The following is a 16,802-nucleotide window of genomic DNA, read 5'->3' as shown; positions in this document are numbered from 1 at the left end:
TCTGTCACTTCAATCATTTTTCTCAATGTTATAAGAACTATAGGTAGAAAACTACAGCATTTAGAAAATGTGATACAAACATTAAATGCTAACTTAAATACAAAATTGAAGTAAGTACCTGGCAGTTTACATATGACCCATAGGGTTGGTAGTGTCACTGAGTCCAGAGTGAACTGCAGGGTGTGCTGGTGGTGCCTCCGCCGATGCGGCAGAAGCCTTCTCCTCTTCTCTCCTTTTAAGGCAGGCTGCTTTTGGGTTCAAGTTCCTCTCTACACATTTAAAAGAACGAGTATATTTGGACAAAATAGAAGTTGAAATAATACATGCATGATAATTCATAATTGGCCTGGAAGCCAGATGCCATTTAAATGTTGTATTTGTACCCAAACTCTGCCATTTCGTCTAGCAATTCATTTCATACACACCATCTTCTGCGTAGACAAGTTATCTGTCAGGTCCCTTTGAAATCTTTCCCCTCTCAGCTTACACGTATGCCCTCTACTTTTTGACTCTCTTACCCTGGAAAAAAGACCTTGGCTGTTCACCATATCCATGCCCCTCATGATTTTATAAACCTTCATATGGTCACCCCTCTTCCTCCCATGCTCCAGGGAAAATAGCCCCAGCCTCTCCCTACATCTCAAACCCTCCAGTTCCTTGTAAATCTCTCTGAACCCTTTCAAGTTTAACAACATCCTTTCTATAGCAGAGAAACCAGAATTGAACGCAGTATTCTAAAAGTAGCCAAGGATAACAGAACACCAAATGCACGAGGCCTACAAAAATTCTCATTTTCAAACGCAAATTGACTAGTTGACATGATTAATGGAGAGCTTCAAACTCAGATTTTTTTGACCATGTTGCCCAAAAACTTACCACATACTTTTGAAATAAGCATTTTACAGTGAATTGACTAGCAGCATAAAGACATCCTTAAATCATGTGGCATCCCTAATAATGTCCAAGATGCCACAGCAATGGATAGGCAATGTTGTTGAATCCATGCCAGTTGGTGAGATTGAAACCGAGTTGCCAACCACTTTCCCAGAGAGAGTTTACCGACTTCCTCACTCAATTTTACTCCTCTTATGCCGAATGTCACAGTTCCACCCTACTACTTTGATTATTTTCTAATCAACCTGTTCAGTGTTATGATATACCTCTGGATCAGGTGGTACTTGAACTCCAGGCCTCCTGGCTCAGAGGTAGGGACATTACCTTGTCCTATTTGTGCTCAATCAACAGTCATCACCAGTTTCTTTTAACTTAAAGAAAACATCAGCAAATCTTAACCAACGTGCTTAACCAGTCATTTACAAATGATACACTACTGCATCACTTTGAAGACGAGGGAGTTCAGCAGACAAGAAAACTGAATTAAAAAAACGTAATTACTAACTAACTTTAAATGACTTACAGTCGCAACCAGTGTAAGGATGACTACAGTTCCTGACTTCAGTTGGTTAGGGAGCACAAGATGTGCTTCAAGACCAAAAAACTTGTGATGATCCTGCAGTATCAGCTGTTTTCAGTTGGCAGTGCTCTGACTTTTCAGTCAGAACGTTACAGGTTCAAGTCACACTCCAGGACTGTGTTTCTCAATCTAGTCTGACAATTCAAGGCAGTACTGAGGAATTTTTGAAGAGCCAAAACAAACCGAAGCCTCACTTGCACTCTGAAATAGATGTAAAAGATTCTCTATCCCGAAGAAAAAGCAGAGGTATTCAGGCCAATATTTATCCTCAAATCATCACAAAAATCAGGATTGTATTATCTGGTCATTATACATTGTTGTTTTGTGACTTGGCTGTGCAAAACTGACTGTTACTTTTCCTTTATTACCAATGTGATTGCACTGGAATATACTTTGGATAACTATGAAAGATGCTACACAAACTAAATCTTAATGTTCTCCATATTGCTTGATGCCACAACTGAATTATAAGAACTAAATAAAAAGCACTGTTGGTTTTATTTTACACTGCTATTAAAAAATAACATAAACAGGAAAATATCATCTCAGAATCTTCAGGAAGCATCTTTACAAGATGAATCCAGAATGGGAAAATGACACTGCTAAAAATTCTCAACTTTTGAATCCTATACCGACCCATACCTCTCATTTGCAGGTTACATGAAGAAAACACAGAAACATTAAAATTGTGAACATTAAAAAAAACTCTTGCCTCGCAAGGCCGATCCTATCAGCTAATCACAAAACAGCATTAATAACAGTTCAGATACTCTGATAAGGAACCATAGTTATGTCCAATTCCCAAAGGAAATTATGACAATACACTTTTCAAAATTTGTTGCTAAAACCTTTGGCTAGATATTTCAGGATACTAAGAAGCGCTACAAAAATATCTAGCTTTGAAAATTTCAGAAAATGATGATTAAAGCATATTTAGATCTGAAATTCTGTAATTTGCATCTTAATTTACTTAATCAACAATAATCTGCCCTAAACAGTCACCTTCAAGAGAATGTTTATTCTGCTTGATAAGTTGATCACAACACTTCATGATTAAGTTCTAATTCTCTGTCACAATGTAACATGCATTAGATAAAATTATGCATACTGCTGTTTAATATGGAGACCAGTTGATTATGGCAATATCATTGACATTACTATAATATTTCAGAAGTCAGCACAGGCCCAAAACAGGATAATTAAAATTACCACATTTTGTTTGAACGATTCATGTCAATAAGAAGAAAATATGTACTATGGCAATGTTATGCCAAAACACATTTCCTTCTACCATCTGCTGCTATCAAAAAGTTGATTATGTTTTCACTCTGCAAGTAAATCTATGAAGGAAACCACCAGAGGGGAGAAAAGACAGATCAATTTTGCCACGCTTTGTTTCCAACTGGAGGGTCATTGAAAAAGGCAAATATTTTAGAATCAGGTACTGCAGACAACTGAATGCCGAGATTTTTAGTGCTCTTGATTTAGTGCCCAGCTGTTAATGACTGCAGCCTTCAAATTGAACACTGAGTTCCACAACTAATTTGCTCATCAGGCCTCCTAAGCAAGATTCTGTATCTAGTTTTCAGATTGGAAATACTGTTAGGTCTGAGCATAGTTAGCCAGAAATATAGCCAGTTGTAGACACACGCTCCCTATAATACAGTAGCTTGCTAATGCATGTCTGGTAAGATGTCATAAACGTCAAAGTCAGCAGAATTCACATGTGCTTGCCTGCAATTCTTTTACCTTTGCCCCCACAGATATTTCCTGTTTGCTATAGTCATAATTGGATTGGCATCTCAGTTGTTTTCTTCCATTTGACCTGATAGAAAATATCATTATCCCATTCTAAAGTGAACATGGGCCAAAGCCAAGAATCAAATATGCTCACATGCACAAGCTTAAAGGAAAGTTGATTACTGATTAGGAAAAGAAACCTTGCTAAATTTCGGCACTTCCTCCTCCAAGAGAAACCAATTTTCAAACAGGCCATTCTTGATATTTGGTAGCTCCACAATCATTAGAATATGGCTATCACCACCACTCTGAAATTGTTTTTTTTGTATTGGTATAAGGTTATCTAGAAACCAGATATATTTTAATTAGACTTATCTAGTTTTGTTAAAAGAAAGAAAGTGTCTTTATACTGCACCTTTCATGATTTCAGGTAAAAAGTTTTATAGTTATTGTAATTTAAGTGTAATCATTGTTACTATTCAGGAACTACAGCAGCCCATTCGAGCATAGCAAGCTTCCAAAATAACAATGTGATGATAATGACCAAATAACTGGTTTCAGTGGTAGGAGTAAACATTAACTAGGATGTTGAGGATAACCTTTGCTCCTGCTCTTCTTCAAGATAATGCCTGGCGATGCACTTTACATTTATTTAAAGGGGCACACAGGACCAGGCTTTAATATGCCACCTGACAGTTTCTTCAACAGTGTCAGGCTGGAGTTTGCACTCATATCCCTGGAGTGGGATTCCAACAAGAAAAATAGTTCTACAAACTAAGGCATGGAAGACATAGCATGAATAGTTTTTGCAAAGAACTAAAAATGTTGAAGTGAAATCGTCAGCATGAGTATCTTCAAAGGCAAGGTCAGGTATAGATAGTAGAAAGGACACAGTGCAGAAGAACACACCAATTATAGGGCGACAGTTGTTCATTATTTAGGGTACAAAGGATTCAGGAAGCTTGAATGGTCAATGAAGACCTGAATTACAACTTAGCTCAAAAATATGGAGCAATTATTTGCCAACTTGGCATCCACATGCACTGAATGAGCTGATGCCGTCTGACACGCAAATGAATATTAGTTTCAGGAATACGTATTTGCTATTCGAGCACTTTTAGAGTATTTAAATGAAACATGTAAATTTTAGATAGGGTTTAATGTAAACATAAGGACTAGTTTGTTCATTGCAGCCAATTTTAGTTGGAAGATACTATTTAATTCAAGCAAGGCAATTTGTGCAGTAATACGTTCTCTTTCCAAATTTCTGATCAGTGCTGTTTCCTTCCCTTTGCAACAGGTAGGATGTGTTTGGAAAGATATTAATTTTCCTTTGGTCCCAATCTCAGGGACATTCTTTATATGTTTGTCTTTTGTCCACTGGAGAAGGTGCCAATGAGACTAATCCTGTCTCTACCCAAGTTGCAAACTTGCAAACCCACGGAGGGTGTTGATGAAAGGAATTCGAAAATGGAAACCTGGGCATTGAAGTTAACTGTAATATTCATACTGCCATTCCAACTGAAGCATACTGGGGTCCGAATATGGCAAACACCTGGTCTGCACGGATCCTGCTTATCATGCTGCTAAGGAAAGCTGGCAATATAATTTTAAAGGCAAACTCATTTTGATCACATTGGTTAATAGCTACAAAAAACTAAGTCATAATTATAAGAAGCCAACCTGAAGCCTACTGACCTCGAACTTGTTGTTCCAAGTTAAGGATGACGGTAACTGCCTGATGAAGAATAAGTAGTTTGGTTTGGGGTTTTTCACTCTTTAAGTGAAGTTGACACATTCGTCCTAGTTCTTTAAATGCTTCATTGATGTCTCTTACACGAAGACGCTCTCTGGCATTATTTGCCATTCTCCTTTCGCGCTCCCTTTCTGCTTTTTGTTCAGGATTTAGATCCTCATCTTCATGATTACTGTGCAGGAAAATAAAAATTCAATGCTAAATTGCAGCTAAGGTAAATGATGAGAGATATTTTTACTGACACTAGAATCAATATCTGCTATAAACAAAGGGTAATTAAACATTGACTTACCATGACCTTCCTCTAGATGGCATTTTTATGTCTTTTTTAGATCCTTCATCATCTGATCTCTTCTCTTCAGATGAGAAAGAGTCGTTTGTGTTCTCATCTTTCTCTTCTGTCTTTACTTCTGCTGGACCCAAGGCAGAAGACTGACTTTGTAAACTTGATAGTCCTGACCAAAAATATAAGCACTCAGAGGTCAGATACTATTTCTGATAACAAGGTTATATCATTTACTTGTGGAGATTTAGAGTTTAGTAAAATGATGTCATTTTGAAATAAGTTGCCATAAAGTGATACCTCTATAGTTATCCTGTGCCTGGTGATTTAATTCTGCACTTGAAGGAGGGACTGAACTGGGGATGATCGAATGGTTGCTGTGGAGACTGACAGATTCATCCCGATGAGAGCCAACCTACGAAAGATGACAATTTATTCTACTATTGCCAATGATTAAACTAGCATTCAGTCAATTTAAACACATAAATGTAAAAGGAGGATTATTACTCTGTTGCTTCGATACAATTTGTTTAATTGTCCTGACGTGGAAATCTATAAAATTGAATTCGCGCCTAATCAGAATACCCAATTTTGTCTAATTATCTGTGGAATATATTAAAGTTGGCTCTGCAAAAAGGTGCAATATTGAGAAGCCACACAATAGTGACATAACTTTCAGATTTATAATCTGGTAAAGGAACAAATGCAAAGTTTCCATTGATATTAACGTACACCAGAGAACTTGCCAAGAATTACATAAATGTGCTAGAACTTTCTTCTGCTTAATTTTCAATTTTGCTAAATTAAACCCCAGTCTCTGCATTATTTGCCTCAGACTGGAATGCATGCCATAAACATTTCCCACTATATACAAAGCAGTTAATAAAAACTGTGTACAAAGAACTTGACTCTATCCAACACAACGAAACTCAACCCAGATACCATATCTAGGTCAGAGTTAGGAATTTGAATTGGGTCTCAAATTTTGGGAGTACAACATAATCCAATAGGAGCTACTGAGGTATTCAGAGTAAGAATTTAATAATGGAAAGTAAACAATGAAAATTAAATAGATGGGCAAATGATATGCTATTACACAACTAACTACTCTGGTCAAAATGAGTACTGAGGGTCTGATTTCCAGAGTATATGCTGGGGAGGCGTTAACTTCATGGTGTTATCCTGAGACCCAGGTAATGTTCAGGGGTCTGGGGTCAAATCCCACCACGGCAGATGGTGAAGTTTGATTTCAAAGAAATCTGAAATTAAGAGTCTAAAGATGACCACGAAACCATTACCGAATGCCAGGAAAAACCTAGCCAATTATTAGTCTCCTTTAGGGAAGGAAACTACCATCCTTACCTGGTCTGGCCTACACGTAAGTGCAGACCCACAGCAATGTGGTTGACACTTGACTGCCTTTTGGGCAATTCTGGCCATAAGTTCTGGTCTAGCCAATGACACCCCACATCACATGAGCATATATTTTTAAAAATTAATAAAATACTAATATAAAACTTTAATGCAGCATAAAGGTCACAGTGTTGATTCAGTTCAATTCACTCATACATGTTCAAACATTTTTATACAGCATCACAAAAACTGAAACTCTTTGTCAACCCGGTTGAACTGTTTGAATCACTTTGTGAATTACAATATACAAAGTAAAATCCAAAGAAAATAAAATCATAAATGTTCACATTACACTATACACAGTAAGCATATTATGCTATAGGAAACTCAAAGTACAATTTCATAATTTATAGTAATTTTAACAACTCATGGTGTTCGTAAAAGTAGTAGACCACCCAATGGTGCTTCCAAGGAGCATTACAAACCAAAATAATAACACCAAGCTATTTTAAAAGATACTACGTCAGATGATCAAAAGCTTGCTCAGAGCTAAGTATAATCAATGTCTCAAAAGTAGTAGTGGTGGGGAAGATTCCACATCTTAGGCCTGAAGCAACCAAGGGTGCGGCAACCAATTGTGGAGCAGAAATCAGAAATGCTCAAGATGCCAGCATTAGATGACCACAGAAATATTGGAAGGTGGTGCAGTTTGAGGCAATTACAAATATAGGGAAGAACAAGACCATGGAGGAATCTGAAAACAAAGATAGAAATACTTAACAAGAAGCCAACATAGGTCATCAAGCACAGTTGTGGCCGATGGATAGGTTTTGCTGTGAGTTAAGACATGGCAGAAGAGTTTTTGCATGACTTCAAGATTCTGGGAGATACTGCCAGCCAGGACTGCACTGGAATAGGCAAGGCAAGTGGTTACAAATTACAAAAATAAAGGTTTGAACAGGTGGGCTGAGGCAAAAATGGAGACGAGCAATTTTATACAGGTGAAACTGAATCTTAAATGATGCCAAAGATATATGGTCAAAAGTTCATCTTGGTGTCAAATATAACACCACAGTTGCAAACTGACATGATTTAACTAAAGATTATTGTCAGGGACAGAGATAGAGTCAGGACTGTTTTAAAAGGGGCCATTCTTCCTTCATATATTACAAACACTCTCAGTCCAATATATTCAGGATAAGAGAATATTCTAACACTTCCATGAAATATGAAATTTGGGTCTTTTATGCCACCTTTGCTACCATAATGTGGTACAGGAATCAATGACAGGTTTAGTCTTGGCTTACATGTAACTATGGGAAATTTCTGCACATCCAGTACCAGATATTAGATCAGCAATTAATCACAGCAGTATATGTTCAAAGATGACTTATTCCCATCCCTTTATGGGACATCCTGATGATGTGTACAATTACTGTGTAAAGTACTTGTTCTGTTCTCAAGCTATTATAGATTTAGGCCCATGCTTGTTGTGAAAGAAAATCATTGAATACATAATCAAAAGGTACTGAGTAAAATTTTCAGGGTTCTGAAGATTCAGCTCAATATCTATATATTTGGGTTTATCTAAAGGACATCTTTCGAGGAATAAAGAGAAAATATACAATTAATATAGCAGCAAAGAGTGCGGACAGCTGCAATATATATGCTTGAAGGAGGGGTTCTTCCTCAGCTCCCCTAGTTGCTCACCAAATACAATGACATAAGGAGAGTTTCAGTTGTCCTTTCTGCAAGTGGTTAATGGTTTGTTGGATTAGGAAGTGCAGACTAAATAATTCTGCATTCCTCATTGAAAATTGTTCAAGATTTGCTAGATTAAAGACAAGCTCACAATGTTCTCAGTACTTAATACAGAATACAGCTGAAAACGCAGTCTCAGATGAGCTAATGAACATGGAGTCCTACTTGAAAGCCCAGTTGCTTCAAATGTGGAAACTAAAATACGGGGCTAGGGAGATTGACAAAATATAACCACCTTCAACAAAGTATTTGTCTTTAAGAAACACAAAGGATTTCAAGCAAAGAATCTTCTAGAAGCAGGGAGCCAGAAAAATGTTCTAAATCTCACCAATCATCTGATCAATATAGTGAATAGTGAATACATTGGACTGGGAATACTTGTAATAGAATAAACTGATGTCCACTTTTAAAAGAGATTTTCCCCAATGGGAAAAGGAGATAGAAACATTTATTCGTACAGTCAAGTTCTTCCAAATGCATTGCAATAGTTAATGTATGATTTGCATTCTAAAATACTGGAATCCCTGCTGCAGTCCAACAATATGTGCAAGATACAGCAACTGAAATCTGTTTCCAAATCAACAGGAACATAACGTGCACCAAATCTCAGAAGAGGCTGGTCACACAAAAGTCTTTTACTAAAGTTACAAGTTTAAGGAAACAAAAAGAACTCTTGAAAGCAACAGGATACCAAGAAGACTGAGAAAGTCTCTCCGTTCAACAAGCTGCAACATGCAAAATGTTTGACTTCCAGAGAATGATGCCCTTGATTCTAGAATATGTAATATACATTCATAACTCATTTGCCTTTACATGGCATTTTTTATATTCAGGAAGATGGTGAAGGGTTTTATACAAAAAAATGTCTTGCCAAGGGGAAAAAAAAAGCAAAAATTAAAAGACAGAACCAATGGCACGGGAAACAGAAAGTCTTTTAAAGAGACTCTTAAAAACATAAAAAAAAGACCAGAAAACATTAAGGGCATAGGGTACTACAAACAATCACAAGAGATGTCAACACTCTCAGATTGTTTTGGTACTTCTAGGGATTTATTCGAGTAATCTTCAGAATATATTTGTGAGCTATTTACAAATGGAAAAAAGTTTCTTTCTTTGAACAATTCCATGAGTACTAAAAATATTTGGAGATGAAGGGGTCAATGGTGCAGGAGAGGTTGGGAGGTTGCTTCACCAAGTCACCCTAGGCCCATTTCAAAAGCAAAAGGCCTGCTCCCTTTCCAATTGGCCAGTGAAAGGCAATAAGCCTGGAGGACAGGCTACAGAAAGTGTGTGATGGTGGGCTGCCTGGAGGTAGGATGCCAAGTGACAAAATCTCTCGCATTACATCCAACCAGGGCAGGAAATCCCAGTAATCATCCTTGTTAGGTACTGAAGCAAGAAGCAGCTCAGTGGAAGAGAAATGGAGGATGTATACGAACATATATCAGAAAGGAACTACCCAGGAGAGGAAAGTGAGTTGAAGGTAAAGCAACATGCCATGGTTCTGTAATTTTTGACAACCAACTGTCGCAGCTGGGGATTCTGATGTTGTCAAGTTCAAAAGCTATGGTAGTTGGCAAGGACCAAAAGAATTAACTTTGGTTTGGCAACATTAAGCTGAAGACAATGAAGACACTTTTTGATCTTCATTAAATGTCTGATTTATAATCTACATAATCTACACTGCAATTTTTTGTAATACATCATACTCAATATCATAATGGAAACTGGAAGATTATCATTTCCTAAATCTTTATCTTACACATCAAATACTGTAATTCTCTAGACAAAGGAATTAAGTGCAGTGCAAATTCTTATAAGTATTTGTAGTACAAAGTTCCATGTCAGACAGGACATGAATTAAAGGGTTGTTACAATGAAGTGCACTTTGCAGAAGACTTTTACCCATGAAGATTTTAGCAGATAACACAGGCTCCACTGTATTTATTCAAATGAGAGAGTTAAATATATTAAAATGATGAATGATCGAATAAAATACCAACTCACCTGCCTAAGGTAATTTCATTATTTTGTTTATTCATCTCCATGAATAAGTCCACCTTTAAGAAGCTTTCATCATAAAGATAATTGGATGCGTAGACTTTCATTAGAAATCTCAACAAAGAAACATACTGCATTATATTTAGATATACTCAATTAAAAATGGTGTATTTGAGAAACTGGCACAGGTCATTTAACCTTGCTAAAGCACTTACAGATTTTTAACGTATTTCAGCCTTTTTATTCATGATGTGAAGATGCTGGTGTTGGACTGGGGTGGATATGGTCAAAAGTCACACAACACCAGGTTACGGGTTTATTTGAAGACACAAGCTTTCTGAGTTTCACTCCTTTTTCAGGTGTCAGTGAGAGACGTCACATCGGACACAGAATTTATCAGCAAAAGATCCAAGGGTCACTGAACTGATGCAGTGTTGAACAAAGCAAAGATAGCTGTTAAATCTTTAATCAGTTGGAAAGGATTAATATGAAAATTCCCAAATTTCTTTCAAGTCACTGCCCTAAGATAACTAAAGATTTTATCAGTTCCCTCAAAATACCGGAGGTGACAACCCAGGTCAGACAATGCATTTTAGGTGTGAGGCCATGTTTAGAATCTGGCTGTGTCTCAACTTGGAGTCAGACTGGTTTTATTTCCAAATAAATAAATAAATATTTTTATTTATTTTATTTTTTTATTTCCAATTTATAAAATGCCACATTGACGGTCTACAAGCAGTGTGCTTTTTGAACAAAATAGAATGTATCTGCAATTATAAATCTGCAAATGCTAAATCACCACATAGAGATGTGTGTGTGAGAGAGAGAGAGAGAGAAAGAGGGGGGGAGACAGTGTTTTTGTGTGACAGAAGGTGATAAGAGTGTGCATGTGTGATAGAGCGTGCGTGTATGAGCAAATGTAAGTTTGTGTGTATATGATAGTATAGCTTCCCTGAGTAAAACGGTACCATCATGGGGAAATCTTTTGTCAACTTATCTGACTATATCCCTCAACCAGACGAGACTAAAGTTCTCAGTCAATGGCTCAATTTCTGTCCAACCACCAAAATGGACCCCATTGGTCTCATGGCAGGCAAATGAGATTCTGGGAATTCTTCCAAGATGTCAGCAGTGAGCCTACTCAGACAACCAATGAACTGGAGCAGTTGACAGAGAGATGTATGGTGGAGCGGCCAAAAGGAGGAGTCAAACTGGACCCATCCAGAGGGCCATTGTTCTGGGCTTGATGTGTATGTTCATGCCGTCAGGGAATGCGTAAATGCCAGACTCGTCAGCCGCACTCACAAGGTAGCACAACGCATCACCCGAGCACAACGCAATGCCATCCGTGCTCTTAAGAGCAATCGCAATGTTGTCATCAAACCAGCAGACAAAGGAGGAGCCATCATCATACAGAACGGAACAGACTACTGCAAGGAAATATACAGACAACTGAACAACAAGAAACACTACAGAGAGCTAACTACCAATCCAACCAAACAACACACCCATGAACCTCCTCAACAGACTGATCAAGACTTTTGATTCAGTCCTTCTGAATACCCTAACCACACTCATCCTGTGTACTTCTCGCATCGAGGGCATCTACAGCCCTCTGACTATACACAAAGCCAACACACACTTGGATAACAAAGTGTGAAGCTGGATGAACACAGCCGGCCAAGCAGCATCTCAGGAGCACAAAAGCTGACGTTTCGGGCCTAGACCCTTCATCAGAGAGGGGATGGGGAGAGGGTTCTGAAATAAATAGGGAGAGAGGGGGAGGTGGACCGAAGATGGATAGAGGAGAAGATAGTTAGAGAGGAGTGTATAGGTGGAGAGGGGATAGGTCAGTCCAGGGAGGATGGACAGGTCAAGCAGGTGGGACGAGGTTAGTAGGTAGGAAATGGAGGTGCGGCTTGCGGTGGGAGCAGGGGATAGGTGATAGGAAGAACAGGTTAGGGAGGCGGGGACAGGCTGGGCTGGTTTTGGGATGCAGTGGGGGGGGGAGGGGGAGATTTTGAAGCTTGTGAAGTCCACATTGATACCATTGGGCTGCAGGGTTCCCAAACGGAATATGAGTCGCTGTTCCTGCAATCTTCGGGTGGCATCACTGTGGCACTGCAAGAGGCCCATGATGGACATGTCGTGTAAGGAATGCGAGGGGGAGTTAAAATGGTTCGCGACTGGGTGGTGCAGTTGTTTATTGCGAAACGAGCGGAGGTGTTCTGCAAAGCGGTCCCCAAGCCTCCGCTTGGTTTCCCCAATGTAGAGGAGGCCACACTGGGTGCAGTGGATACAGTATACCACATTGGCAGATGTGCTGGTGAACATCTGCTTAATATGGAAAGTCATCTTGGGGCCTGGGATGGGGGTGAGGGAGGAGGTGTGGGGGCAAGTGTAGCACTTCCTGCGGTTACAGGGGAAGGTGCCGGGTGTGGTCGGGTTGGAGGGGAGTGTGGAGCAGACAAAGGAGTCACAGCGAGAGTGGTGTCTGCGGAAGACAGACAAGGGTGGGGATGGAAAAATGTCTTGGGCGGTGGGGTTGGATTGTTGATGGCGGAAGTGTCGGAGGATGATGCATTGTATCCGGAGGTTGGTGGGGTGGTATGTGAGGACGAAGGGGATTCTCTTGGGGCGGTTATTGTGGGGGCAAGGTGTAGGGCATGTGTTGTTGGAAATGTGGGAGACACGGTCAAGGGCGTTCTCGACCACTGTGGGGGGGATGTTGCAGTCTTTGAAGAGCCCGGCCATCTGGGATGTGCGGGAGTGGACTGCCTCATCCTGGGAGCAGATGCGGCAGAGGCGAAGGAATTGGGAATAGGGGATGGAATTTTTGCAGGGGGGTCGGCGGGAGTAGGTATATTCTAGGTAGCTGTGGGAGTCGGTGAGCTTGAAATGGACATCAGTTTCTAGCTGCTTGCCTGAGATGGAGACAGAGAGGTCCAGGAAGGTGAGGGATGTGTTGGGGATGGCTCAGGTGAACTTGAGGTTGGGGTGGAAGGTGTTGGTGAAGTGGATGGACTGTTCGAGCTCCTCTTCGGTGCAAGAGGCAGCGCCGATACAGTCATCGATGTAACGGAGGAAGAGGTGGGGTTTGGGTCCAGTGTAGGTGTGGAAGAGGGTCTGTTCCATGTAACCTACAAAGAGGCAGGCATAGCTTGGGCCCATGCGGGTGCCCATGGCCACCCCCTTAGTCTGTAGGAAGTGGGAGGAATCGTAAGAGAAGTTGTTGAGGGTGAGGACAAGATCAGCTAGGCGGATGAGGGTGTCGGTGGAGGGGGACTGGTCAGGCCTGCAGGACAGGAAGAAGCAGAGGGCCTTAAGGCCATCTGCATGAGGAATGCAGGCGTATAGGGACTTGACATCCATGGTGAAAATGAGGTGTTGGGGGCCAGGGAATTGGAAGTTCTGGAGGAGGTGGAGGGCGTGGGTGGTATCACGGATGTAGGTGGGGAGTTCGTCCCACTGTATCAGGCAATCTCCCTGTGAGAGAACCCTGGCTATGTCAAGGGCATCTTGAATCCCATTGTACATGGAACCCTCAGCTTCTGTTGCAACACCACTGATTTCTTATGAAAACTCAGCTCCCACAGACCAATCGAACTAGGAACATTCCTTGTCACAATGGATGTTTCAGCACTCTACACCAGCATCCCCCATGACGATGGCATCGCTGAAACAGCCTCAGTACTCAATACCAACAACTGTCAATTTCAAGAGGCCATCTGACAACTCATCCGCTTCAACGTCTTCACCTTTGACAACCAGTTCTTCATTCAGACACATGGAACAGCCATGGGAACCAGATTTGTAATGAAATATGCCATCATTTTCAAGCATAAATTCGAACAAGATTTGTGTGCTGCACAGGGCCCGTGACCAACATTATACACCAGATACAATGACCACATTTTCTTCCTTTAGACTCATGGCGAGGGATCACCAATACAAATACATAGTGATATGAATTTTCATCCCACAGACTTACTACGGACTACTCTTTAGAATCAGTCTCATTCTTGGACACACACATCTCCATCAGGGATGGACACTTCAACACCTCACTCTACCACAAGCCTACAGATAACCTCACAATGCTGCATTTCTATAGCTTCCATCCTAAACATATTAAAAAAAGCCACCCTTGTAGACAACCCTGTGCATACACAAGAGCAGTTCAGATGAGAAGGAATGCGACACATATGTGAATATACTGAAGGACACCCTCAAAAGAACAGGATACGATACTCAACTCATCGATCGTTAGTTCCAATGTGCCACAGTGAAAAACTATAACAACCTCCTCAGAAGACAGACAAGGGATATGATCGATAGGATACCCTTTATTGTCCAGTACTTCCCGGGAGTGGAGAGACTACGCCATGCTCTTCACAGCCTTCAACACATCATGGATGACCATGAGCACCTTGCCAAGATCTTCCCTGTGCCCCACTTCTCGCCTTGAAACAACCTCCAAACCTTAAAGAGACCAATGTTTGCAGTGACTACCCAGCTTTCAGGACAACATTGACCATAACAGTATACAATCCTATCATGGCAACCTCTGCAAGACATGTCAAATCATCAACTTGGACACTACCATCACACATGAGAACACCATCCACCATGTGCATGGCAGATACTCATGTGACTTGGCCAACGTTGTCTATCTCATACGCAGCAGGCAAGGATGCCCGAGGCATGGTATATTTGCAAAACCATGCAGATGCTACGACAACAGATGAATGGACACTGTGGGAAAAGAAAAATCGCCAGACAGGGATGTTCCCTCTCAGTGGGGGAACACTTCAGCAATCAAGGACTTTCGGCCATGGATCTTTGGGTAAAAGTCCTCCAAGGTGGACTCTGCGATACACAACAACAGAGTCAACAAGCAGAGGCTGATAGCCAGGTTCGGTACCCATGAGGATGGCCTCAACCAGGATCTTGGGTTCATGTTACACTACAGGTGACCCCACCACACTATACACTCACTGTCTCTCTCGCGTACTCTCACACACACACACACACACACACAAACACACACACACACACAAACAAACACAAACACACAAACAAATCTATGGGGTGAATTTGTATTTGCAGATTTATAATTGCACACACATATCAATTTGTTCAAAAAGCATACAATGTATAGACAGTCGATGTGGCATTTTGTAAATTCCTATTGGAAATAAAACCAGTCTGACTCCAAGTTGAGACACAGCCAGATTCTAAACATGGCCTCACACCTAAAATGCATTGTCTGACCTGGGATGTCACCTCTGGTACACTGAGGAAACCGTTAAAATCTTTAGTTATCTTAGGGCAGTGACTTGAAAAAAAACTGGGAATTTTCATATTAATCCTTTCTAACTGATTAAAGATTTAACAGCCATCTTTGATTTGTTCAACAGTGCATCAGTTCAATGACCCTTGGATCTTTTGCTGATAAATTCTGAGTCCGATGCGACCTCTCTTGCTGACACCTGATAAAGGAATAAGATTCTGAATCTTTGTGTCTTCAAATAAGCCTTTTGGATGAACCTGCTGTTGTGTGCCTTTTGACCCTGACCAACACTTTTATTAGTTGGGAATCAAAACGATGCGTCCAAGTGAGTAAAGCCTCCATAATTAAATCCTTTCATTTCCAACAGTCACACAATGTAGAAACCTCTTTTCCTCACTCATCAAGCCTATTCAAGATTATTCAAGGACAGCACTCTTTTGTAAAACGTGATCTCCATTCTACTACACTTCATAAACACAACATCCAATGCTACTGTTGACACAAATTTCAAAGTTCATGGGACTTAAGACTTCTGTCATAAAATTGCTAATGGTTTGGACAATCTGTTTATACCATGATGTAGAAAACTAATTGAGAAAAAATTGCAAAAACAAAAGAAAGACACAAGCATACTGCACCAGTACTGTGGCTTAATTTATGGAATTAGACACCGTAGGGAGTGTGTTCCATTTGATTTGCAATTGGATTAGGTTTCTGTGAAGACTTATTAAATTGTTTTTTAAAATGGAGAAGATTTGGGCATTTCCCTCTTGCGCTATGAGGTTAAGAAATGAATTTTGGAATAAAGAAAAAAGTCAAATCATCAATGCTTCTGGGACCATATTACTATCAAAAACAAGCTACTTAACATAGCGTCAATGATCTATTACTAAGGTACAAAGCTCTGAATTATTCCCTAATATAAAAGCAAATGGCTGCGGATACCGGAGAGTTAAAATAAAAAGAGAAAGTGCCAGAGAAACTCAGCAGGTCTGGCAGCATCTTTGAAGAGATTATGTAAAGTCTACATTAGGGTCATCAAATGTACAATGAGTGACACTTTGCAGTACTCCACTCAGTCCACAATTATGGCCCTGACTTCTTGCTTGCCATTTCAATACATCACCTAAGTTTTACGCTC

The 16,802-nt window shown here is 40.2% G+C and overlaps 1 protein-coding gene and 1 long non-coding RNA gene across 11 annotated transcripts in view; one reads left to right on the top strand and one right to left on the bottom strand.

The window, feature by feature from the left end:
• tcf12 (transcription factor 12) overlaps positions 1-16,802 on the bottom strand; it is a 283,602-nt gene that overhangs the window by 3,067 nt on the left and 263,733 nt on the right. For all 8 annotated transcript variants that reach the window (XM_048562540.2, XM_048562541.2, XM_048562538.2 and 5 more), the window contains 4 exons: positions 5,554-5,668; positions 5,263-5,425; positions 4,913-5,142; positions 119-269 (listed from right to left, as the gene is read on the bottom strand). In XM_048562540.2, coding sequence (XP_048418497.2) covers positions 127-269; positions 4,913-5,142; positions 5,263-5,425; positions 5,554-5,668 — 651 coding nt within the window. In that variant the 3' untranslated portion in view covers positions 119-126. The remainder of the gene's footprint in view (positions 1-118; positions 270-4,912; positions 5,143-5,262; positions 5,426-5,553; positions 5,669-16,802) is intronic.
• LOC125467118 (uncharacterized) overlaps positions 1-16,802 on the top strand; it is an 84,113-nt gene that overhangs the window by 16,362 nt on the left and 50,949 nt on the right. The gene's annotated exons all lie outside the window — the stretch shown is intronic.

The sequence above is a fragment of the Stegostoma tigrinum genome, chromosome 33, assembly GCF_030684315.1.
Source record: "Stegostoma tigrinum isolate sSteTig4 chromosome 33, sSteTig4.hap1, whole genome shotgun sequence".
Classification (NCBI taxonomy): domain Eukaryota; kingdom Metazoa; phylum Chordata; class Chondrichthyes; order Orectolobiformes; family Stegostomatidae; genus Stegostoma; species Stegostoma tigrinum.
The sequence above is the reverse complement of the archived record's forward strand: the minus strand, read 5'-3'. Positions and strand labels throughout refer to the sequence as shown.